At 42.7% G+C, this 27,274-nt stretch overlaps 1 protein-coding gene across 1 annotated transcript; it reads right to left on the bottom strand.

Moving 5' to 3' along the window:
• Window positions 1–7,374: 7,374 nt before the first annotated feature.
• On the bottom strand, window positions 7,375–13,848 carry LOC129814817 (cytochrome c1, heme protein, mitochondrial-like). Its single transcript, XM_055867875.1, has 7 exons — window positions 13,672–13,848; window positions 12,402–12,592; window positions 11,196–11,322; window positions 10,819–10,976; window positions 10,407–10,567; window positions 10,002–10,102; window positions 7,375–7,954 (listed from the first exon to the last, which is right to left on the bottom strand). Exons 1-7 carry the CDS (start codon window positions 13,750–13,752, stop codon window positions 7,850–7,852), a joined length of 924 nt encoding a protein of 307 aa, XP_055723850.1. The 5' UTR covers window positions 13,753–13,848; the 3' UTR covers window positions 7,375–7,849.
• Between the last annotated feature and the right edge of the window lie 13,426 nt (window positions 13,849–27,274).

Genomic DNA, 27,274 nt, shown 5'->3' with positions numbered 1-27,274 from the left:
TGACAGTCATCCAATATGCTGTAATAGAAATAAGGTCATGCACATAAAAAAAATATTCGTCCTCCCTCATCTTAAATGTCATTGACTGCCACTGGGGTATGCCACTGGGGTTTACATACACTTAGGTTGGAGTCATTAAAACTCGTTTTTCAACCACTCCACAAATTTCTTGTTAACAAACTATAGGTTTGTAAAGTCGGTTAGGACATCTACTTTGTGCATGACACAGGTAATTTTTCCAACAATTGTTTAGAGACAGATTATTTCACTTATAATTCACTGTATCTGTCACGTTCGTCGTAACGATGAGAACAAGGCGCAGCGTGATTGGAATACATTTTTCTTTATTAAATGAAGAACACTTAAACAAACTAACAAAATAACAAAACTAACTTGAAGCTATAAATAACTAGTGCTGACATGCAACTACACATAGACAATAACCCACAAAACCTAAATGGAAAATGGCAACCTAAATAGGATCCACAATCAGAGACAATGATAAACAACTGCCTCTGATTGGGAACCAATTCAGGCCACCATAGACCTACAATAACCTAGACTTACAAAAAACCCATAGATCTACAAAAAATCCTTGACAACACAAAACACGCATACCCACCCACGTCACACCCTGACCTGACCAAAATAATACAGAAAACATATATAACTAAGGTCAGGGCGTCACAGTACCCCCGCCCAAAGGTGCGGACTCCCGACCGCAAACCTGAATTTATAGGGGAGGGTCCGGGTGGGCATCTACCCTCGGCGGCGGCTCTGGTTCTGGACGCCGCCCCCCATCTTTACCCTAGTCCCTCCTCCTTTGTTGAGCTGAACCGTGGCTCATCGTCGGAGGCTCTGGACTGTGGCCCGTTGTTGGAGGTTCCAGACTGTGGCCCGTCGTTGGAGGTTCCAGACTGTGGCCCGTCGTTGGAGGTTCCAAGCCTGATCATGAGACAGCCTATAGGAAGGAGGTCAGAGACCTGGCAGTGTTGTGCGAGGACAACAACCTCTCTGTCAATGTGAGCAAGACAAATGAGCTGATCGTGGACTACAGGAAAAGGAGGGCTGAACAAGCCCCCATTAACATCGACGGGACTGAAGTGGAGCTGGTCGAGAGTTTCAAGTTCCTTGGTGTCCACATCACCAACAAACTATCATAGTCCAAACACACCAAGACAGTCATGAAAAGGGAACGACAACACCTTTCCCCCCTTAGGAGACTGAAAAAGATTTTTTATGGGTCCCCAGATCCTCAAAAAGTTATACAGCTGCACAATCGACGGCATCCTGACCGGTTGCGTCACCGCCTGCTATGGCAACTGCTCGGCATCTGACCGTAAGGCACTACAGAGGGTAGTGCGTACAGCCCAGTACATCACTGGGCCAAGCTTCCTGACATCCAGGACCTATATACTAGGCGGTGTCAGAAGAAGGCCCAAAAAATTGTTAAAGACTCCAGTCACCCAAGTCATAGACTGTTCTCTCTGCTACCACACGACAAGCGGTACTGGAGCACCAAGTCTAAGACCAAAAGGCTCCTTAACAGCTTCTACCCCCAAGCCATAAGACTGCTGAGCAACTAAACTAATCCAATGGCCACCCAGACTATTTACATTGAACCCCCTCCCACCCCCTTTGTTTTTACACTGCTGCTACTCACTGTTCATTATCTATGCATAGTCACTTAACAAATGAGCTCGACTAACCTGTGCCCCCGCCCATTGACTCGGTACTGGTACCCCCTGTATATAGCCTCGTTATTGTAATGTACATTTCTTGTGTTACCTTTTGATTGATTTAAAAAACATTTTTGACTTGAGTTTATTTAGTAAATATTTGATTAACTCTATTTCTTGAACTGCATTGTTGTTTAAGGGCTTGTAAGTAAACATATCACATAAGGTCTACACCTATTGTATTCGTCGCATGTGACAATTTGAAGGCCTATCACAAACCTCTTTTTGTAGGCGATTCCGGTAGGTTAATAAAAGCATGTTGTTCACAGCATAAACCAGCCTATTACCCCTGAAGTTCATTCATTTATTGGTGATGGATACTTTAACTGGATGTTTAGGCTACTGCTAAAGAGCTCACATAGGCTACTTCTCTGCCAGAGCACATGAAATAACTAGTCATTTAAATAAAAATATATTTCACCTTTATTAGGTAGGCTAGTTGAGAACAAGTTCTCATTTGCAACTGCGACCTGGCCAAGATAAAGCAAAGCAATTCGACAACAACACAGAGTTACACATGGAATAAACAAAACCTACAGTCAATAATACAGTAGAAAAAAAGAAATCAAACAGTCTACATACAGTGAGTGCAAATGAGGTAAGATAAGGGAGGTAAGGCAATAAATAGGCCATGGTGGTAAAGTAATTACAATATAGCAATTAAACACTGGAATGGTAGATGTGCAGAAGATGAATGTGCAAGTAGAGATACTGGAGTGCAAAGGAGCAAGATCAATAAATACAGTATGGGGATGAGGTAGATAGATGGGCTGTTTACAGATGGGCTATGTACAGGTGCAATAATCTGTGAGCTGCTCTGACAGCTGGTGCTTAAAGCTAGTGAGGGAGATATTAGTCTCCAGCTTCAGGGATTTTTGCAGTTCGTTCCAGTCATTGGCAGCAGAAAACTGGAAGGAAAGGCGACCAAAGGAGGAATTGGCTTTGGGGGTGACCATTGAGATATACCTGCTGAAGCGCGTGCTACGAGTGGGTGCTGCTATGGTGACCAGTGAGCCGAGATAAGGTGGGGCTTTACCTAGCAGTAGATAACCTGTAGCCAGTGGGTTTGGCGACGAGTATGAAGAGAGGGCCAACCAACGAGTGCGTACAGGTCGCAGTGGTGGGTAGTGTATGCAGCTTTGGTGACAAAATGGATGGCACTGTGATAGACTGCATCCAATTTGTTGAGTAGAGTGTTGGAGGCTATTTTATAGATGACATCGCCGAAGTCGAGGATCGGTAGGATGGTCAGTTTTACGAGGGTATGTTTGGCAGCATGAGTGAAGGATGCTTTGTTGCGATATAGGAAGCCGATTCTAGATTTAATTTTGGATTGAAGATGCTTAATGTCCAGAGTCTGGAAGGAGAGTTTACAGTCTAACCAGACACCTAGGTATTTGTAGTTGTCAGAGCCGTCCAGAGTAGTGATGCTGAACGGGCGGGCAGGTGAGGGCAGTGATCGATTGAATAGCATGCATTTAGTTTGACTTGCATTTAAGAGCAGTTGTAGGCCATGGAAGGAGAGTTGTATGGCATTGAAGCTCGTCTGGAGATTAGTTAACACAGTGTCCAAGAAGTATACAGAATGGTGTCGTCTGCGTAGAGGTGGATCAGAGAATCACCAGCAGCAAGAGCGACATCATTGATGTACACAGAGAAGAGAGTCGGCCCGAGAATTGAACCTTGTGGCACCCCCATAGAGACTGGCAGAGGTCCAGACAACAGGCCCTCCGATTTGACACACTGAACTCTATCAGAGAAGTAGTTGGTAAACCAGGCGAGGCAATCATTTGAGAAACCAAGGCTGTCGAGTCTGCCAATAAGAATGTGGTGATTGACAGAGTTGAAAGCCTTGGCCAGGTCGATGAATACGGCTGCAGAGTACTGTCTCTTATCGATGGCGGTTATGATATCGTTTAGGACCTTGAGCGTGGCTGAGGTGCACCCATGACCAGCTCTGAAACCAGATTGCATAGCGGAGAAGGTACGGTGGGATTCGAAATGGTTGGTAATCTGTTTGTTGACTTGGCTTTCGAAGACCTTAGAAAGGCAGGGTAGGATAGATATAGGTCTGTAGCTGTTTGAAGAGGGGGATAACCGCAGCTGCTTTCCAATCTTTGGGAATCTCAGACGACACGAAAGAGAGGTTGAAAAGGCTGGTAATAGGGGTGGCAACAATTTCAGAAGATAGTTTTAGAAAGAAAGGGTCCAGATTATCTAGCCCGGCTGATTTGTAAGGGTCCAGATTTTGCAGCTCTTTCAGAACATCAGCTATCTGGATTTGGGTGAAGGAGAAATGGTGGGTGCTTTGGCGGGTTGATGTGGAGGGTGCCGGGCAGTTGACTGGGGTAGGGGTATCCAGGTGGAAAGCATGGCCAGCCGTAGAGAAATGCTTATTGAAATTCTCAATTATAGTGGATTTATCGGTGGGAACAGTGTTTCCTAGCCTCAGAGCAGAGGGCAGCTGGGAGGAGGTGTTCTTATTCTCCATGGACTTTACAGTGTCCCAGAACTTTTTTGAGTTTGTACTACAGGATGCACATTTCTGTTTGAAAAAGCTCGCCTTGGCTTTCCTAACTGCCTGTGTATATTTGTTCCTAACTTCCCTAAAAATGTGCATATCACGGGGGCTATTCGATGCTAATGCAGAACGACACGTTTTTGTGCTGGTCAAGGGCAGACATGTCTGGTGTGAACCAAGGACTATATCTATTCCTAGTTATAACATTTTTGAATGGGGCATGCTTATTTAAGATTGTGAGGAAGGCACTTTTAAAGAATAACTCGTAGAATCAGTGCTTAATTTGAGCCCAGCACCTCTCAGATTTGACTTTGTTTGTTCTGGCACCTATTTGCCCAGATCCGGTACCTCTCGCGGCATGATTTATTCATTATTTCACTGTTCATTAAGCACTGATTCTACGAGTGGTTAGGCATATTCAATAAAAAATGTTTCTTAAAAAGACTAGAAGAGAGGTAATTTCTCCACAACCCTGACAGACTATCATGCGTGTTATTGATGTTAGTTCTGTATGTGCAGTTAAGAGCAAGGTCTTTGTGATTGTCTCCATCCCCCTCCAGGTGTCACCCATCTTCCCCATTATCCCCTGTGTATTTATACCTGTGCTCTCTGTTTGTCTGTTGCCAGTTCGTCTTGTTTGTCAAGCCAACCAGTGTTTTTGTGTCTCAGCTCCTGCTTTTCCCAGTCTCTCTTTTTCTCGCCCTCCTGGTTTTGACCCTTGCCTCTCCTGACTCTGAGCCCGCCTGCCTGACCACTCTGCCTACCCTGAGCATGCCTGCCACCCGGTACCGTTGCCCCACCTCTGGTTTACTGCTTTGACCTGTCTTTTTCCTGCCCCTGTTGGATTATTAAACCATCGTTAATTCGACGTTGTCTGCATCTGGGTCTTCCCTTCCTACCTGATACAAACTAAATTTCACAACTGCCATCTAAACCCTGACCTTTCTTGCCTTCCTTCATGCAAAGTCATCAATTACATCTTAAGAAATCTGCCCAGCAATTGCATGGTTAATACTGACGACAGTAAGGCCACTAAGGTGTTCCTGTGACATGGTGGACCTCAGGTTGGATTTGATGAGCTTCAGCTTTGAAAAGCTCCTCTCTGCTTCAGCTATGGTCACTGGAAGAGTAAGACAAATTCTGAGAGCAGTCCACAAATTTGGATACATTTCTGAGAGCTCCCTTACGTGTATAAATATCAGTAGCTCAAGTAAGCTCATGGTCTTCAATGGCAAGTCAGGAAAGTGCTTCAGTTCTTGTGCAAGCTCTCTGCCATCCAAGTCTGAGTGTTCTTTATAGTGCAGTGTCATACTAAGGGCCTCACATTGTTCTGTCAGCTCCTCATTTGAGAGACTTTGGAAGGTTGACAGCACTCCAAACTTCTCTCCCACATTCTCCAATGTGGAAAATCTTTCCTGAAGGGCTGAGGTTGCAGCATCAACAACAACATTGAAAAATGTCACCTCCAGCTTCTACAGGGCATCACTCAAAGGCTCATCAAATGATTCGTATGAAAAATGCCGCTTTGTGGACCTCAGCCTTTTTTGTTGTAGAACGGCCTCTACATACATACCCTCGCAAATATCCTTGGCTGACATTTGTGCAGTCATAAAGCCTGTCGCCCTGTAGTTGCTGAGACCTCTGTCTTTCTGAGAAGATTGACTGCAACATCCACATACATACTGGAAAACTCCATCAGCTTGCCCACATGTTGGATCTGGCTCAAGATGTCATACCACACTCCTGTACAGATGCTGAAGTGGTACGATCCCACCTCTGACAAGGACTGGGCCTCAAACTTGACCACAGGGTCTTTGGTTTGATCCCTCACCTCAATCAGTGCCTCTCACCGCTGCTGCCTGATACCTCAGTGGCTCGACACCCTTAACATAACTCTCCCACCTTGTCTCAGTCCACATCTTCAAAGTGACGTCCACATGTTTTTTCAGGATGGCCCATCACTGTGTGGAGGCTGGCAACAAGGTGTACAGTTTGTGTAAGATGCCAAAGTAACCTGTGGCATCGACAGAACTTTTGGCAGCATCAGCCACAAGCAGGTTCAATGTGTGAGCCCCACATAGAGCTCTTGGATTCATTTCCAGGAGTCTGGCTTAGACACCTTTGTTTTTGCCTCTCATGTTGGCCCCATTATCTTAAGACTGTCCTCTGGAGTCCTCAAAATGAATTTTTTGCTCCTCTAATCTTTTGAGAATCAGTGATGCCAAATGTTGGCCTGTGGACTCCATAAAATTTTCCTTTGTGTGGCTCCTCCTTCAGTGACACAATTCTAATCACAACTGACAACTGTTCAGTGTGGCAATCTAGAATGATAGAGAAGAACTTTGCCAGCTTGATGTCCCTCACCATTATTGAAATGATCTTGCTGCTCAAAGTAGCTGGTGGTGTGACTCGAGGTCCCTTTTTGGACACGGTTAAAACGCTCCTTGTGCCAGAATGACATGCTAGCTAGCAACAGATCTACTTGTTGTAACTAGTTAGCTACATTACTAAGCTTGCTGTGTTCAAAGTTGGGAGTCATTTTACAGCTTGCGTTAATGGTGTCACGTTTCTATAACTAAACAGTGGATTACAAATAAGACTATGATAGCAGTTCGTCAGATGTCACCAGCTGTCTACTACCTTAGATACGGACAACTGAGTGGTGCCGCAGGCTAAGGCACTGGATCTCAGTGCAAGAGGCGTCACTACAGTCCCTGGTTCGATTCCAGTCTGTATCACATCTGGCTGTGATTGGGAGTCCCATAGGGCAGCGCACAATTGGCCCAGCCTTCATTGTAAATAAGAATTGGTTTAATAAAAGTGATCAGCAGAGATTGTACAAGTTTTGATTGGTTTACAATTTACTACTCTGGCGTTTTGCCTGTCCCGTTAGCAAACAAAATTATATATATTTTTTAAATGCAAGAATTGACATTGCCAAACAGATGTGTTCAGAAGAAATATACACCATGTAAAAACCAGCTTCTCCCTCGACAGAGATTTATTATCGCAAAAACTAAAGTAGCATTATGTAAGTTGTGTAGAAAGTGTATGAACCACAGAGAAGAAAGCGTGGCGTAGGTGCATTGCAGAATAACATTGTCACAGGTAGTGTCGGATTAAAACATGGTTTATTCGGTACACCAGTGTTTATTAAATATTTACACACCAAAGTGTAGAGAACCTATAACGTGACATATTCACAACAGCACAAGAAGGTTGCAGGAACATACAATGACTCCGGTTGAGAATCCCCTCAAAAGAACTAGTTAACCCCTATACAAGTGTTCCCCCCCCCAAAAAAATGTGTGCCGTTGGAGTTACTGGAGTTGGGAAACACTAGACCACAACCTGGACACGTTTCGTTCGATTACAGTACAAAACAAGTTTAGAGGTTGTGTTTACATCCTTCCCTGTTGGCAGAGAAGAACTTGTTTTGAGAAGACCCCCGTCAAGTGAATAAGGGCAACCGTATCTTAAATGCATGTGTTTATTTTATTTTTTTTAAAGATGGACAACTGCAAATCAGAGGGGTCAGAGTTCGAGCCGAGCAGCCACATGTGCAGGCAGAATGCAGCTGTCCAGGTCTTTACTTGGGGGGCCTGTAAGCAATCTTCCTGCTCTTCAGCACAGACCATCTGTGCCTCTTCATGTAATAGACCAGAGGGACCAAGATGGCGGAACCCATGAGCAGCTGGGGGAAGAAAGAGTTTGAGTGAATTGGATCAAGTCTTTTTAAATTCTATTAAATTATGTTAGATACACATGAAATTAAACGCAATGAATATATGAAAGAACTACTTGTCATGTCTTAGAACAGTGGTCACCGACCCATGATCTTAAAGGCATTCTTAGTCAATCACCAAATATTTCTGTAAAAAAATACAATGATAAAGGCTTCCACTCCTATTTATTTATTTTCTCGTCTTGCTCTGTTGGCGGTAGGTGCACATGATTCAGAAGCCCTACGCACCAGGTATGTTCCATAAAATGTTACCATTTTATTGTCGGAAGGGACAAACTCCGCCTGCCTGGCAGACCAGGAGAGCTGTGGCTAAATCAAGTGTGCCTACTTCGCTGGGCAATTGGACAGCTCAAATCACTGTGCCTACAGCTTCCACGTCCCAAGAGCAAAGTTTGATACTAGCCTACGTGAGATTTCGTAACTTTAAAAACCATGACCAGAAAGAATAAAGCAAAGAGCTGCTGTTTTTATGAGTTCATGTTTATTCAGCACTTTTTCTAAACATAAAAACACACTTCTCCCTACTTCTACTCTTTCTGCAATTAATTATTTGCAGTGAGTCAATTTGAATACAGGAATAACATGAATTTGTGCATGAAGCTAAAATAAAATGCGGTGCGACTCGAGTTTCACCATCAGGTGGAAGGTGTCCCCTCTCTCTGGCCAGTCTCACATGAGGAAAGGAGAGAGCAAGGACCCTCTGCTGCGCTCTCCCTTCCTCTCTCGGCTGAGACGGACCATCAGATGCAAGTGTACCATCTGTCCAGTAAAGCTAATTATCTATGCTCAGCTGTGCCTCGCAAGTGATATAGCAACTGATCTATTTTGTCATCAAAGCTTGAGTTTTGAAATATAATATGGTCTGAGAAGAACAATATTGGCAGGCCAGGCATAAATAATATTTAACAATCTACATTTGACATACCTTACTCCATTTGATATTATAGTAAAACCATTAAGTTAAAGTATTTACAAGGCATGCCTCAAGAGTCCCTGGGTTTGAGAAAGCAAGAGTATCTCACCAGCGCAGGTCAGGAACAAAGAAAAAGGAAGACAATGAATCTAAGACCTGTTTATAAGCATCCAAGCTGTTTGGATTCAAAATCTGAATTGTTGACCAATAGGATACTGTAAAAGTCAACTTCCAATCAGATATCAGACTTAGAGGATGTAAAGACAACAGAACCTCTACTAGCCAGAGCTATGACAAGAGAGGGTTGGTAAGATAATGCAGCATTCCTAAGACAGCACAAAGGAAATTCTGGGCATACAGTGTAAAGCAGTCGTGTCAAACTCATTCCATGTAGGGTGTAGTGTCGGCAGATGTGTTGTATTTCCTTTCAATGAAGACCTGTACAACCAGTTGAGGGGAGTGATTGACCAATTAGTGACCTTGATTCGTCAATGAAGTACAAGGGAGGAATGAAAACCTGAAGACCCTCGGCCCTGCGTGGAATGAGTTCGACGACTGGGGTAAAGAGTCGCTTCGGGGGAGGGGCCACCCTACAGCCAATATGCTGTGATAATATAATGTAATAGACCTACTGCACGAACCTCATTCCTACAGAACTGTTTTTATTAGGTTAATGTTGCATAGGCTTACATTTGTCATGTTTTAAACAAAGAAATCTGAGCGGTAGAGCGCAGCTTGCTTCTGGAGACCACTATAAAAATAAAAAAAATAAAGGAAGCACTACTAAGGCAAATAGCCTCTTTGGATTGCTTGACAGCAAGCAATGCCCCACATAGATCTACCACTTCTCAAGAGTGCTAAGTCATTCGGTCATAAACGTCTCAAATCAGAGGTGTATTTACTAAAAACCAAACGGAAGTAAACGGACCGAAATAAAGAGGGACTACCTGAATTTGAAAATGAACTCGTTTTCATTGCAAAACGTTCTGCTACGGTTTGCACTAATGAATACACCACAGGTTGAGAATACATTTCTGATGCTAGTTCTATTACGCCAGAGAGCGGCGCCCCCTCCCAGCTTACCTTCAGGCCCATGCGTTTGCGCTGGTCGTGCTCAGGCTCGGCTGCCCACCGGAGGAAGGTGCACACGTCCTTGGCCACCTGGCTCATGGTGGCTGGGGTTCCTGTCACATGAGAATGGAAGGTTTTACTTGCAATGATTGTGATATGTGGTTGTCTTATCTACCTTAGTTGAATGCACTGACTGGAAGTTGCTCTTGTTGAGAGTGTCTGCTAAATGACCAATATGGAAAATGCCAAATCATTAGTCTAACTCTATACAGACACCAGAACCTAGACATTCAGCCTGTCATGTCAACGGTTAAAATGGAGTCCTAGGAGCACAATGTATAAAAAGGACTTTATGAATTGATTTATCCATTATATCATTTCAAGTTAGTGATCTCAAGAAGTGGGAATCCTACTGACCGTCCTCGAATTCCAGGACCTCATTGTAGATAGGGGGAGCCATGCCGATGGCCTGGCCTGGGAAGTAGGGGTTGTAGTAGAGGCCCTCTCTCACCTCCACTCCAGCAGGGGGCTCACAGTAACCCGTCAGCAGGGAGAACACATAGTCTTCACCTCCATGTCTGGAGCAATGGAGAAAAACTACTTAGGACAAGGCACTTGCAAGGCAAGCTCATGTACGATATCATTGTATGATTAATAGGAGTGGAGTGTCTTGCTGTGGATTTACGAAAGTATATTATCCTGCTCCATAGACAGTAAAAAGCGTATTTTGGTTAAGAAAAGGTTACAATATATTGTACCTTAAAGCTAACGTTTCGTTTACTCTCGATATGACCCATCACCAGATACTCTGGCGTTAGCAACAAAGTACCTGGCACTGACGATGTAGCTGAGATCTGGTGGCAAGGCTCCGCCGTTGGCCGCACGGGCAGCCTCTGGGTTGGAGTATGGCTTGGGGAAGTAGTCGGAGAGCTTTCCTGGACGGGTAAACATCTCTCCCGACTCATCAGGGCCATCCACCACCTCAATCTGAGCGGAAAGCACAGACGGTGGTCAGTGACTTGGAGAAGGACCAAGATGTCCCTAGAAACTGATAGGTTGCATTTCCGCTCATAATGGTTAAAGTTAGGACAGGGAAAAACTGATCCTGGAACTGTGCCTAAGTGCAAGTTCTAGCCAGAGCAACTGATGCACTCATCTATAAGGTCATGACCTAGTTTAATCTAATGGACAAGGACACAGCCTTACCTCCTCAGCCAAAACCTTAACTTCAGCCTCTGTGTGCGACACTCCAACCAAGTTACGGAAGGCCAGGTACTCCATGCTGTGACACGCTGAACACACTTGCTTGTACACCTGATACCCACGACGGATGCTGCAATATAAAGAAAACGGTTACTATCCATTTCATCCAGTCCTTGTCAGGCAAATATGATCTAGTATGTAATAACAAGATTCTGTAACACCACTTGACACGGTCATTACCATGTCATCATAGCTGACAACTTGTCATAACATGGCCCTAACACCGTCGACACATATTTATACCAGTTGTGACATATATTGCGTTATTTTATGGCGGGTTATGAGACCAACATAGGAGTGTCAAAACCCACAGAACTTACCACACAAGGTAAAACATTCCATTACACCATAGCCTACAAGTCAACAGTATATATATATATATTTTTTTTTTGTAATTGACCATATTAAACTATCATCGTAATTGAGCACACATCGACGTCAGACATGTACCAACACAATGCTCTGTTGCTGATGAAGGATGATTCCAGGAGCGGGACAAGACACCCTCTATTTGACTGACGACTGATATAAGGGCATGTACGTGATAGGCCTATGTGATTATGAAGGTCATAAAGCTTCTTGACAGTGTCATAAAGTGTATTTTCTTAGTCCAAGTAAAGTGACACAGATGGTCATAATGCTCCTTGACAGCGTCACAGTTTATTTTCTATAAGTTACTTAAAATATTATGGAAAAAAACATGTAAATTCATTACAACAAAGGATTTAAGGAACAAACTTTCAAATGAAAGGAAACTTCTTGGCAGAATAAAAATAACTGTGTTTTGACACTCTTTAGTAGGTGTCATAACCAGCCATAAAATGAAGCAATGTCACAACAGGTGTAAATATATGGTTCATGACAGTGTTATGACCATATTATGAAAGGTTATGACAACTTACGCCAACTGTTATGAATGGTTATGACAGTCATAACGTGTTATGACACTGGGTGTCAAGTATTACAGAAGAAGTCCTAAGAAGAATTATATTTCCCTAAAATGAACAGAAACAGTCAGAAATCAAATGTTTCATTGCAAGCACCGGAAAAAGCCTGGGTGATAACATTACTGTATGATGTTACATGCAATTATACAAGATACAGTAGAGCGTAATTGTGTGTCCTTCTTGGTTATGAGTTAGCTTGTACCTGCCGTGGTCAAGGGCTGACAACATGCCGTTGTGGGTCCAGGGGTAGTTGGGGGGGTGGAGCTCCAGGTCTGAGGCCTTAACAGACTGCTGTAGCATCAGAGCAAGCCCGGCCCCACTGGTTGTCAACACACCAAACGCTGTCAGGGCCACCTTCTTTGACCTGGGTAGACTGGCAAATGACATGTTGACCTGTTGAGGAAGAGAGTTCACATAAGATGACGAATGTAGCTAGCTACCGACACACCGGGGTTGCATAATTTGTCATCCAAAACATCCATGTGAGGTATTCTTCACAATAACTTTTGATGTGACCAAAATTACTTTAATATTGTGGTCAATCTTTGTTGGTTCATGATGATATCACTGAATATGCATCGAATGTCAAGTCAAAGGCATACAGCCAAGTGGTTATGAAACCTCCCTTATACCCTGGGTCTCACAACAGATACCAAAGGAGTGAGACTTCTAGCATCACAAGTAGCAACATTTACGCATAACTAGCTAGATAGCAGTGATTGATGTACAGATGCATGAAGTCAGAGCGATATCGATGTCATATACTGGTTGGCAACAAATACCCTTCATAAGGCTAACGTTAATGATAACCACACATTAACAAGTGTTGTCATGTAGTTAGGAAGACGTTTCCCAGTTTAGAGACTCACCTATAGACAGTAGTGTATCTAGTCAGTCTCAAATCAATCGTTTTTATAAATAAAATCTAGCTAGCCAAGTTACGTCTAAGCTAGCCATGTCAATTCAAACTATACCTTTGGCTCTGTAAACTAACGTTAGCCTGATACAATCACGTTGCTGGATAGCTGGCTAATGTTACCTGGGTTTTGCTTTACAGCAAACTTGTTACGTAGCTAACGTTACTGTTGTAATCAAACTGATGATGAAACAGGGAAAGAAAAGCAGACACTTAGCTAACTAGACTGCTAACGGAACCTGACATGGCATTATCCCCCATCAACTGGCGACGATGTATGTTCCAAGGCTAACAAACACACAATACGATGTTCAATAAGCCATCGCTTCAAAATAGCAAGGATAACATATTGGGTAGTGCCTTAAGAATGTAGCAAGCTAGCTCACGTTAACGTTAGCATTGCACGAGTGACCTTGCCTGTTAGCTACAGTACTAGCTAGCTAACGTTACCGGGCTAGCGGTCAGGGTGGCTTTGAAAGTGTTCTGTTTCCAACAAAAAAGCAGGCAGAAGCGAACATAATCCCAATACAGCATTGAGAGGATAAACATATCATACCCGAGGGGCCTTGATCGTTTTTGGCGTGCATAGTAGGGCTCTTCCAGTCCCCGATAGCACGACCACTCGTAGCGCCGCCATCTTCCTGTCTTTTCCTGCCTTGAAAGACAGCGGAACACCAACCTATGTGAAGCCAGCCACAATTACGTCAGACAGCGCGTTGATTCCGACTGAGCAGATTCTGGGATGTCACTAGTTACATACCGGCATAAATTCATAAACCCCGCCTATTTCTACAATTTATCTTCTTACCATGTGATTTTAAACCTAACCTTAAATTAAGACCAAAAGGTAAATTATGTATTTTTACGATATAGCCAATTTTGACTTGGTGGCTATGGTAACTAGTGGAAACGCTGATTCCGTTTATGCCGCGTTCAAGACAACTGGGAACTCTGAAATCTCCGACCCCATCGCTGTCAAGACAACTGGGAATTGGAAAAAACAAGCCCGAATCGGAAAAATATTTTGAATGGTCGTCCAACTAGGAATTCCAAGTAGGAAACTCAAGAGTGCAAATTATACCATGACATATATTTTTCTTCTCTATTTTTCCACGGACCTACTATGTAGGCTTACATTTGTTTATGGGCATAATAGTAAATGTTCATGTTCGTCCACTCCAAAATAATTTAACTCCTGCCATTTGATGAATGGAAATAAATAAACATCTGTTACAAAACAGCAAAAAGTGTAATGACATTCGGCAATTGCCATTGGGTCTACACGTGAATTAAATGATGCGCCCTGCTACCTGAAAAGGGACTGAAATACGGGACCAGACAGAAGAGGAAGCGAGACACCCCATTCATTGTTTTTTCCCCCATTTAAAAAATAAATAAATCATGAATAATTATGATTGATAAAGTTAGAGACATAATTAGCATACCCCCCCCCCCCCCTAAAAATATATTGTAATGGTGAGAGGTTAGCATGTCTTTGGGGTAGCCTATGATATTTGTCCGTCTGTAACTCTGTAACTCAGACAAGGGCAGCAGATAGTATTGCTCTCAGATAATTTATTATAAATACGGGTCAAGCAAAGGGCAGGTAGAGGACAGGCAGAGGTTTGTGATCAGGTCAGAGTCAGGCAGGTACAGGACGGCAGGCAGGCTCGGGGTCAGGGCAGGCAGAATGTTAAGAACCCGGGAAAAATAGAACTTGAGCAACAGGAAGACAGGAATGCACGCTGGTTTGGCCTGAAAAGATAAACTGGCAACAGACTAACAGAGAACACAGGCATAAATACACAGGGGATAATGGGGCAAAGAGGCGACACCTGGAGGGGGGCGGAGACAAGCACAAAGACAGGTGAAACAGATCAGGTTGTGACATCATGATTATCCGTAATCATGGCTGCATCCGCATTTATGTAGAATTCTTTAGAAACATATTCTATTCTTATTTATAATAAAAGTGACTCCAAAATTCCCTTATGATAAATGTCCATGGGATGTCAATGTTAGTTCATGGGACACTAATGAGTCACCATCAGAATCCCATGTAAACTCATGAGGCCACCATGGCAGACCATTGAGATGTTGTGGGGTACCTATAGGAGATCATGGGATACACATGGGACCCACAGGAACAGTCATATAGCACCCATGAGCTTTATATATACAGTACCAGTCAAAAGTGAAGTAGCCTTATTCAACCTATTTAGCCCGTCAGCAGGACGGTTGCAGCTAGTACTGTATATACAGTACCAGTCAAAAGTTTGGACACATCTACTCATTCCAGGGTTTTTCTTTATTTTCACTATTATCTACATTCTATAATAATAGTGAAGACATCATGAAGTAACCAAAAAAAGTGTTAATTTGAGATTCTTAAAGTAGCCACCCTTTGCCTTCATGACAGCTTTGCATACTCGTGGCATTCTCTCAACCAGCTTCATGAGGTAGTCACCTGGAATGCATTTCAATTAACAGGTGTGCCTTGTTCAAAGGGTATATAGAAGATAGCCCTATTTGGTAAAAGACCAAGTGCATATTATGGAAAGAACAGCTCAAATAAATAAGCAAAGAGAAACATCAAGCGCTATGATGAAACTGACTCTCATAAGGGCCGACATAGAAAAGGAAGACCCAGAGTTACCTCTGCTGCAGAGGATAAGTTCAGTAGAGTTAACTGAACCTCAGAAATTGCAGGCCAGAACAATTCTTCACAGAGTTCAAGTAACAGACACATCTCAACATCAACTGTTCAGAGTAGACTGTGTGAATAAGGCCTTCATGGTCGAAGCAAAGAAGAAACCACTATGAAAGGACAGCAAGAAGAAGAAGAAGAGACTTGCTTGGGCCAAGAAACACGAGCAATGGACATTCAACCAGTGGAAATCTGTCCTTTGGTCTGGAGTCCAAATAGGAGATTTTTGGTTCCAACTGCCGTGTCTTTGTGAGATGCAGAGGAGGTGAACGGATGATCTCCGTGTAACAGGGTTGGTTATGTTTCCACTTGCCTCTAAAGAAAGGTGTATTCAATGTTCAAGCATTCTTATTGGTTGGTTCAACTCTGATGACAATAAGGCTGTTGTGTTTGGCCCTGCTTGCAGATAGAAGGAGATCGCGAACGTCAGGTCTCCCCAGTATGAAAATGTGATGCAAGGGGTAGGCCACATTCTGAATACTGTTTTCTATTTTACAATGTGTACAAGTTTGCTGTACATTACTGATTTATACATGTGTGGGTATATGGTACCTGTTAGGGATTAAGGGGCTTTCTGGGATGTGCTTTGGCATATGATTGCTGTAAATAAGTGTGTTAGCTAGCATACACTGATGTAATGGTCACATAAGCCCACTGCTAACACAGTTGTTTTCATGCTACAGATTTTACCATCGACAGCCATCAACATCGTTAAGCCCTGCACAACTAATGTGCTGTTTCCTATTTAACAACATAAATAAATAATGCTCAACTGGGACCACTGACTGGGGTGATTTATTTGGACAAATACAAAGCAAGGAGTATGATTTACATCTGTTACATCCACATGTGTGGTTCCCATCGTGAAGCATGGAGGAGGAGGTGTGATGGTACATTGCTGGTGACACTGTTGGTGATTTATTTAGAATTCAAGGCACAGTTAACCAGCATGGCTACCACAGCATTCTGCAGCGGTACGTCATCCCATCTGTTTTGCGCTTAGTGGGACTATAATTTGTTTTTCAACAGGACTATGACCCAAAACACACCTCTAGGCTTTGTAAAGGTTATTTGACCAAGCATGAGAGTGATGGAGTGCTGCATCAGATGACCTTGCCTCCACAATCAACCCAATTGAGATGGTTTGGGACTAGTTGGACCGTAGAGTGAAAAAAAGCAGCCAACAAGCGCTCAGCATATGTGGGAACTCCTTCAAGACTGTTGGTTATTTATTTACAGTTCAAGGCACAGTTAACCAGCATGGCTACCACAGCATTCTGCAGCGATACGCCATCCCATCTGATTTGCGCTTCCTGGGACTATCATTTGTTCTCAAGCCCCAAAGGCCCAACTCAGTCCCACAGATAAGAGAGTACTCATCATGTCGCGCCTGCTCCCACTCCCCCTCTCTGGCGCTCAAGGGCGCCAGGCTGCCCATCATTACGCAGACCTGTCACCATCATTATGCACATCAGCGCTCATTGGACACACCTTGACTCCTTCACTTTGTTGATTGCCCCTTCTATATCTGTCTGTTCCTCAGTTCGTTCCCCGTGTCATCATTATTGTCATTGTGTTTTCCCCTGTCCAGACGCTGTCCTTGTTTGTTTCTTGTCTGTTGTTTATTAAATGTTCCCTCCCTGTACTTGCTTCTCATCTCCCAGCGTCTGTCCTTACACATCATAGCTGTTCAATGTATAAACAGTATTATAACAGGACAATGACAATGACCCAACACACCCCCAGGCTGTGTAAGGGCTATTTTCTCAAGAAGGAGAGTGATGGAGTGCTGCATCAGAGGACCTGGCCTCCACAATCACCCGACCTTGTAGAATGCCAAGAGTATGCAAAGCTGTTATCAAGGTGGCTACTTTGAAGAATCTATAATATAAAATATGTTTTGATTTATTGAACACTTTTTTGGTTACAACATGATTCCATATGTGTTATTTAATAGTTTTGATGTCTTCACTATTATTCTACAATGTAGAAAATAGTAAAAATAAAGAAAAACCCTGGAATGAGTAGACATGTCCAAACTTTTGACTGGTACAGTACTAGCTGCAACCGTCCTGCTGGCGGGCTAAATAGGCTGAATAAGGCTACTTCAAATTAATTATAAAGGTGATCAATTGTCAGGTTCATGTGAGTAACATGCCTGAGATGCCTGAGGCTTGTGTTATTTAGGTACTGGAATAACTCAAAACATGTTATAAGTACAAATATCAGGCCTGTGGTTCTATCCATGCTTTTAACCCCCTTTCACCAGATAGACTGAAACATAAAGCTTCCCTCTCTTAATTAAACATTTGAGGATTTAAGTGCAACTACGTGGTTGTGTCTTGGAAATTCTTACTAAGTCAATCTTAAATGAATCATTGTTTATTTGTAGGTTCCAACCAACTAAAAGCACCATAGTACACATGTCAATCAGGAGCTCTGCTGGGGCAGTCCCAGCAGTTGTCTTATATACGGCTATACACAGACAAGTTATATTTGCATGATTTAGCATAATTAGTTATTACCGTTTCATTTCATTCATGTGACCGACCAATACCGTTTCATAACAAGTGACAGACCAATACCTCACGAGGCTTCTTCTCTAAGCTGAGACCTTGAAACTGAGATATCTTTCGTTCTCATCCTCAAAACAAGGTCTGGGCGTACCGCCAAATTGCAGCTACTGATAGTGAGGATTCGTTCAGTCAGCCACTTGCATGAACACAGACATTAGTTTATGGAACACAGAAATAGAACACAGAAATTAGCTATAAGAAAAGCACAAACATTAAAATTCCATTACAGTTGCTTACATCAATGAAAATGTGCCTAGAAGCCATTTGCAGTTCTGAACACCATCCTTGTAATCTTTACTAAACAGTATCAATCATCACCAGTAGCACAAAGCTGTCAACAATACTATTACATTCTCAAAAGCTACACAGGACACTCTTTTAGAAATTCTATTGTATGTTTATGTATTTACTTTTTAGTCATTTAGCAGACTCTTATCCAGAGTGACTCACAGTTAGCGCATTCATCTTCAAATAGCTAGGTGGGACAACCACATATCACAGGCATGGAAAGTACAATTTTACTCAATAAAGTCACCATCATTAGAGTCAGCGCTAGTAAGGGGGGGGGGGGGGGGGATGTTCATGTTATAATTATACATATACACACACACACACACACACACACACACTACCGTTCTAAAGTTTGGGGCCACTTAGACATTTCCTTGTTTTTGAAAGAAAATACATTTTTTTGTCCATTAAAATACAGTGTAGACATTGTTAATGTTGTAAATGACTATTGTAGCTGGAAACGGCTGATTTTCAATGGAATATCTACATAGGCATACAGAAGCCCATTATCAGAAACCACCGCTCCTGTATTCCAATATCACGTTGTGCTAGCTAATCCAAGTTTATCATTTTAAAAGGCTAATTGATCATTAGAAAGCCTTTTTGCAATCATGTTAGCACACAGAGGCGACTCTGTGATGCTGGCCTTCTAGGCAGAGTTCCTCTGTCCAGTGTCTGTGCACATCTTTTCTTTTTATTGGCCAGTCTGAGATATGGCTTTTTCTTTGCAACTCTGCCTAGAAGTCCAGCATCCCGGAGTCGACTCTTCACTGTTGACGTTGAGACTGGTGTTTTGCGGGTACTATTTAATGAAGCTGCCAGTTGAGGACTTGTGAAGCGTCTGTTTCTCAAACTAGACACTCTACTGTACTTGTCCTCTTGCTCAGTTGTGCGCCAGGGCCTCCCATTCCTCTTTCTATTCTGGTTAGAGCCAGTTTGCGCTGTTCTGTGAAGGGAGTAGTACAGTACACAGCATTGTACGAGATCTTCAGTTTCTTGGCAATTTCTTGCATGGAATAGCCTTTATTTCTCAGAACAAGAATATGTAGATATTCCATAAAAAATCTGCTGTTTCCAGCTACAATAGTAATTTACAACATTAACAATGTCTACCCTGTATTTCTGATCAATTTGATGTTATTTAAATGGACAAAAAAAAATCTGCTTTTCTCTCACAAACAAGGACATTTCTAAGTGACCCCAAACTTTAGAATGGTAGTGTAGCGAGTCTCTGCTTTAGTGTTTGCAGAGAACGACAGGGTGTTGTCCAGGGTCATGTCAAGGTTCTTTACACTCTGTGGCGTATAGCAGGTCAGCCACCAGGGGGAGACTCGTCGAGGCCTGGTAACAGATGGAGTATACATCACAATGCGATGGCTCCATCTGCTGGACGTGCCAGGTCTCGACGGGCTCTCCAGCCACGACTAATTGGGGCTGATTGGGAGCTGGCGAGTAATCAAGGGCCGATTGCTCACCAGCTGTGCAAGGCCCATAAAGCTACCAGAAGGGCAGCACACAGGGAGAGTGGGGGAAGAAAGGACTCCCGTGTTATTGTTGACGGTTGCAGAGGGAAGAAGAGGGAGTTCAGTTTTGTGCCCGACAGGATACACCCAGACCCGGAACCCAGAAGATGGTGTCCCGGAGAGGGTCTCATGGAGACCTATCCTTTTCTTTTTTTATCTATTACTTAAACAAACACCCTTCAAACTGAGCTAATCCTTCTCTGTCCATGTCTGATATGGGAAAACATCTTGACCAAACCCCCTGGTCTGCCACAACTCGTATGGTGACACTGGAGTTGTCAACATTGAGGGAGAGGTCTTTGAGCGGGCAGGCCTTCCCCGGGAAGAAAAACATCTCTGTCTTGTCGAGGTTGAGCTTGATTTGGTGGGCCGACATCCAAGTTGAGATATCTGCTAGGCACAGAGAGATGCGTGTTGCCAACTGGGTGTCAAGGGGAGGAGAAAAGTAATTGAGTGTCATCTGCAAAGCAATGATAGGAGAACCATGTGTGGATATGACAGAGCCGAGTGACTTTCTTTTTTTAGGGGTGGATCAGCTTAATATTGCGGAAAGAATGTTGCTTCCAATGTAATTGTCTGCATCATTTCCAATCCCCCATATTTTTTGGGGTAAATATATATATCCATACATATACACATATAGACATACATACTTTTTTAAAGAGTATACCTTTATTATTATTCCCCGCAAACCCTACCACCGATCCCCCAATTGGAGTAAACTGATAAACATTTCTGTTTTTACCTTCAATTTATACATCTTATACACATTTTACAGACACAGTCTACTTTATAATAGTTCTCTCTTGTTTGTTCTTAGTCCTTCCTCTATTTCTGTTGTCCATCCAGTTTGATTTCCACTTGTAACTGTGTTATTTCACAAAAGCTCCGTACCTATACACATTTCACAGATCCCGTATGCCCTACATTGTTTATCTTGTTATTAGTCCCACCCTTCAGCTCCACTCAACCCATCCCATCTATCTTCCAACATCATCCATTTCGGATTTTTATTTGCCATATATTTTTCAACTGTGCTGTGATGCTTCACAAAAGATTTGAATCTTCCTCTTCTCATAGCTTCCACGGATTGTAAATTAAAAATAAACATTTTTGCTAAAATAATTATTATATTATTGATTGATTGACTATGACTTTTCAAATCCCCCAGTATTGCTATCTGTAGCGTTAGTTCTACGCAAATGTTGCAATTCTTCAACCATTCCTGGACCTGTGACCAAAAACGAGCTACATACGGACAATACCAAAATAAATGATCTAATGACTCTCCTCACAGCAGAATCTGCAGAGCTGGGAAGATTGTATCCCCCATATATATAACATTCTATTAGTTGCAAGAATTTTGTACAATAATTTAAATTGAAAAATTCGAAGTTTTGAATCCGGCGTTGTTTTGCGTATCAATTCATAAACCATGTGCCATGGAATGGGTACATCGAAAATCTCTTCCCAACTATTTTGCAATTTATATGGCACAGCTGTCAGTTTTTTGGTCCTTAAATTAAATTGGTATATGTTTTTATTTATCACACTTTTCTTTAACCATTTATGTTCTTTAATATAGGGCCTACATACAAGTTCCTTACTTTTTTCCCCTTCTACTTGCCTCTTCCATTTTTGTGGTAATGCTGCAATTAATAGGTTGTAATTTTGGGTAGAGCAGACATTTCCATATGTCTGTGTTAGCTGCATGTGTGACATTACTCCATCAGTCCTATTTATGATATCATTCACAAAAATTATACCTTTTTTAAACATTTCTTCGATAAATAGTTTTTTTAATCAATTACTATATTTGAATTTAACCACAATATTTGTTGTACTATTTGTTCCGTCCTTTCAGGTGGATTAAACTGAAATTGCAACCAACTTTCTAAGGCTTGTTTAAAAAATAAAGATATTTTGGAGATTATTTCCTTTTCAAACAACCGAAAGTGAGCAGGTGTAATCTGAATAAAGGGAAAAAGGCCCTTCTTGAACATTGGTACGAATGTCTCATCCTAATCTACTAGAGAACCAGTTTGGATTTAAGTATAACTTTTGTATGACTGATGCCTTTAGTGAGAGGTCTAATGCTTTAATATTTAATAATTTCTGCCCTCCGAATTCATATTCGTTATATAAATAGGCCCTTTTAATTTTATCTGGCTTGCCGTTCCAAATAAAATTGAATATTTTTTGTTCATGTAATTTAAAAAGCAGGTCACTAGGTGTAGGCAAAACCATAAGCAAATAGGTAAACTGTGATATGATTAAAGAGTTAATCAGGGTGATTTTCCCACAAATAGACAGGTATTTTCCTTTCCATGGTAGCAAGATCTTATCTATTTTTACTAACTTTCTATAAAAATTTATTGGAGTGAGATCATTTCTTTCTTTTGGGATTTGTATACCGAGTATGTCCACATCTCCGTCAGACCATTTAGTTGGTAAACTACATGGCAATGTAAAATGTGTATTTTTTAGTGATCCAATACGTAATATGGTACATTTATCATAATTTGGTTTTAATCCAGAGAGGATAGCAAATGTATCTAGATCCTCTAAGAGGCTGTGGAGAGACTCTAGTTGTGGTTTTAAAAGAAAACATGAATCATCAGCATACAATGACACCTTAGTTTTTAGGCCCTGGATTTCTAATCCCTTAATATTAATGTTTGATCTAATTTTAACAGCTAACATTTCGATGGCAATAATAAATAGATATGCCGATAGTGGACAACCTTGTTTTACTCCTCTAGATAGTTTAAAACTTTCTGAGATGTAGCCATTATTTACTATTTTACACCTAGGGTTACTATACATAATTTTTACCCATTTTATAAGAGATTCCCCAAAATTGAAATATTCTAGGCAGTTATATATAAACTCCAGTCGTACTTTATCAAAAGCCTTTTCAAAATCAGCTATGAAAACCAGGCCTGGTGTCCCCGATATTCCATAGTGTTCTATTGTTTCCAGTACTTGCCTTATATTATCTCCAATGTATCGTCCATGTAAAAAACCTGTCTGATTAGGATGAATAATATCTGACAAACTTTTTTTATTCTATGCGCCAAGCATTTTGCTAGGATTTTTGCATCACAACACTGAAGTGTAAGAGGTCTCCAATTTTTTAAATGGACTGGATCTTTATATATACCACTTGGGTCCTGTTTCAGTAATAATGATATCACACCTTCTTGTTGCGTGTCTGATAATCTATCATTTATATAGGAGTGGTTAAAACAAGCTAATAATGGTCCTTTGAGTATATAAAAAAAAAAATTGTATACTTCCACTGGTATGCCATCCAGTCCTGGAGTTTTCCCATCCTTAGCCGAGTGACTTGGTGGAGAGGGAGAAGAGGGCCTAGAATCAAGCCCCGGGGGACACCAGTCGTGAGAGTACGTGGTGCAGACTCAGATCCTCTCCACGTCATCTGGTAGGAGCAGCCTGCCAGGTAAGATGCAATCCAAGCGTGTGCAGAGCCTGAGACGCCCAGCCCTGAGAGGGTGGAGAGGAGGATCTGATGGTTCATGGTGTCGAAGGCAGCAGATGATCTAGGAGGATGAGAACAGAGGAGAAAGTCAGCTTTGGCATGCGGAGAGCTTCAGTGACACAGAAAAGAGCAGTATCGGTTGAGTGACTTGTCTTGAAGCCTGACTGGTTAGGGTCAAGAAGATCATTCTGAGCGAGATGACAAATTAAGTTGAGAGACAGCACGCTCAAGTGTTTTGGAAAGAAAAGAAAGGAATACAGGTCTATTGTTTTTGACGTCAGTTGAGTCGAGTGTTGGTTTCCTGAGGAGGGGAGCAACTCGGGCCATTTTGAAGTCAGGGGGGACATAGCCAGTTGTCAGGGATGAGTTGATGAGGGAAGTGAGGTCTCCAGAGATGGTCTGGAGGAGGGGATGGGGTTGAGCGGGCAGGTTGTCGGGCGGCCAGACCTCATTAGTCGCAGGATGCCATCTGGAGAGAGAGGGGAGAGAGGTCAAGGCGTAGGGTAGTTCTGTGTGAGTGAGACCAGTAGACTTAATAGGCTGAGAGAATGAGTAGCGGATGTCGTCAACCTTTTTTCCCCAAAGTGGTTGACAAAGTCGTCTGCAGAGAGGGAGGAGGGAGGGGTGTAGGATTAAAGAGGGAGAAGGTGGAAAAATAGTTTCCTAGGGTGAGCAACAGAAGCCTTACATTTAGAGTGGTAGAAAGTGGCTTTAGTAGTGGATACGGAGAAAGAGAATATAGAGGGGAGGGAGTGAAAGGATAATAGGTCCTCCGGAAGTCTAGTTTTCCTCCATTTTAGCTTAGCTTCCCGCAGCCTTGTTCTGTGAGCTCGCAAAGATTCACTCAGCCACAGAGCAGGAGGGGAGGGCCGTGCTGGCGGTGAGAAAAGGGGACAGTGCGAGTCATAGGATGCAAAAGGGAGGAGAGTAGGGTCAAAGAGGGAGAACCAGGAGACTGGAGGGAGAAGGATTTAGCAGCAGGGAGAGATAGGATGGAAGAGGAGAGTAGTGAGAGTGAAAGAACGAAGATTGCGACAGCGCCTGACCATCTGGGTAGGGGCTGAGTGGTTAGGGTTGGAGGAAAGGAAGACAGGAAAGGAAACAATGTAGTGATCAGAGTCCTGGAGGGGGGTTGCAGTGAGATTAGTAGGTGAGCAGCCTCTAGTTGAGATGAGGTCAAGCCTATTGCTTGCCGTGTGAGTTGGAGGGGATTGGGAAAGGGTGAGGTCAAGAGGCAAGGAAGGGAAAGAATAAATAAATGAATCTAATGCTGACGTTGGGAGGTCGAAGTTGCCAAGTACGAAGAGTGGTGATCATTAGGGTATTAGCTTATCAAGGTGTCAAGCTCATTGACTAACTCTCCAAGGGCACCTGGTGGGCGATAGATGACAACAATGTTAAGCTTGAGTGGACAAGTGACAGTGACGGCATGGAATTCAAATGAGCAGATGGACAAGTGAGAGAGGGAGAAAAGAGAAAATCTCCACTTAGGAGAAATGAGTAGCCCTGTGCCACCACGACGACCAGAGGTTCTTGGACTGTGAGAGAAAACGTATCCAGAAAAAGAGAGCAGTGTTCCCTGGGGTGATCCATGTCTCCATCAGGGCCAAAACGTCAAGGGACTGAAGGTCAGTATTGGCTGAGATGAACTCAGCGTTCTTGACTACAGATCAGCAGTTCCAAATGCTGCCAGAGACCTGGAATTCCACATGGGTTGTGTGCGCAGGGTACACTAAATTAGAAGGCTTGCAGCCAAGGGGTTAGCGTCGGACGGGCCAGTTGCAAAGGTGTCGGACGGGCCAGTTGCAGCTGCTGAAGTTGTGGCTGCGTTGGATGGGCCAGTTCCCGCTGTCTCCATTCAGGGTCGGTTATTCTGTCACATTGTATAAATGATTGGAGACAGGCACAGGACTACGTAATAGGGGGTTTTAATACTACACAACATACTTTGAAAGGCACGGGGACGAAGCCCAAAACAAACACATATACAACACACACAGGGATGTAACCCTAACAAAATAGAGAGGTTCAACCTATAATAAATACACGGGACGAGACCCATAATAACAACGAACGGGACGGGACCCGTAATAACAAGGAACGGGACCCGTAATAACAAGGAACGGGACCCGTAATAACAAGGAACGGGACCCGTAATAACAATGAACGGGACCCGTAATAACAATGAACGGGACCCGTAATAACAATGAACGGGACCCGTAATAACAATGAACGGGACCCGTAATAACAATGAACGGGACGAGACCCGTAATAACAATGAACGGGACGAGACCCGTAATAACAATGAACGGGACGAGACCCGTAATAACAATGAACGGGACGAGACCCGTAATAACAATGAACGGGACGAGACCCGTAATAACAATTGCACAAAACACGCAGTAGGAAAGCCGAAACAACAACACAGGTACTCACAGGACATGGTAACAATAACCAAACAGGACAACGGGGAACAGAGGGCACATACAATGCTTAAAAAAATAAAGGGAACACTTAAACAACACAATGTAACTCCAAGTCAATCACACTTCTGTGAAATCAAACTGTCCACTTAGGAAGCAACACTGCTTGACAATACATTTCACATGCTGTTGTGCAAATGGAATAGACAAAAGGTGGAAATTATAGGCAATTAGCAAGACACCCCCAAAAAAGGAGTGGTTCTGCAGGTGGTGACCACAGACCACTTCTCAGTTCCTATGCTTCCTGGCTGATGTTTTGGTCACTTTTGAATGCTGGCGGTGCTTTCTGTTCTGGTCCGGACAACATGTCCTCCAATTTGACACACTGAATTCTATCAGAGAAGTAGTTGGTAAACCAGGCGAGGCAATCATTTTAAGAAACCAAGGCTGTCAAGTCTGCCAATAAGAATGTAGTGACTAAGAACAAACAAGAGAGAACTATTATAAAGTAGACTGTGTCTGTAAAATGTGTATAAGATGTATAAATTGAAGGTAAAAACAGAAATGTTTATCAGTTTACTCCAATTGGGGGATCGGTGGTAGGGTTTGCGGGGAATAATAATAAAGGTATACTCTTTAAAAAAGTATGTATGTCTATATAGGTATGTGTATGTATATATGTGTATATGTATGCATACGTGTATGGATATATATATTTACCCCAAAAAATATGGGGGATTGGAAATGATGCAGACAATTACATTGGAAGCAACATTCTTTCCGCAATATTAAGCTGATCCACCCCTAAAAAAAAAGTAAAAAGTAAAAAAAAAGAATGTAGTGATTGACAGAGTTGAAAGCCTTGGCCAGGTTGATGAATACGGCTGCGCAGTAATGTCTATTATCGATGGCGGTTATGATGATGTTTAGGACCTTAAGCGTGGCTGAGGTGCACCCATGGCCAGCTCTGAAACCGGATTGCATAGCGGAGAAGGTACGGTGGGATTCGAAATGGTCGGTAATCTGTTTGTTAACTTGGCTTTCGAAGACCTTAGAAAGACAGGGTAGGATAGATATAGGTCTGGAGCAGTCTGGGTCTAGAGTGTCACCCCCTTTGAAGAGGGGGATGACCGCGGC

This window comes from Salvelinus fontinalis, chromosome 18, assembly GCF_029448725.1.
Source record: "Salvelinus fontinalis isolate EN_2023a chromosome 18, ASM2944872v1, whole genome shotgun sequence".
Lineage (NCBI taxonomy): Eukaryota > Metazoa > Chordata > Actinopteri > Salmoniformes > Salmonidae > Salvelinus > Salvelinus fontinalis.
Note: the sequence above shows the minus strand (reverse complement) of the source record. Positions and strands in the feature narration are given on the sequence as shown.

Excerpts from the sequence above, each read along its gene's own strand:
- LOC129814817 (XM_055867875.1), bottom strand. The coding sequence starts at position 13,752 with ATGGCGGCGCTACGAGTGGTCGTGCTATCGGGGACTGGAAGAGCCCTA. Across the intron at positions 12,593-13,671 it reads AAACGATCAAGGCCCCTCGG|GTCAACATGTCATTTGCCAG; the intron begins GTATGATATGTT and ends CTTCCTCAACAG. Across the intron at positions 11,323-12,401 it reads TCAGCCCTTGACCACGGCAG|CATCCGTCGTGGGTATCAGG; the intron begins GTACAAGCTAAC and ends TTTATATTGCAG.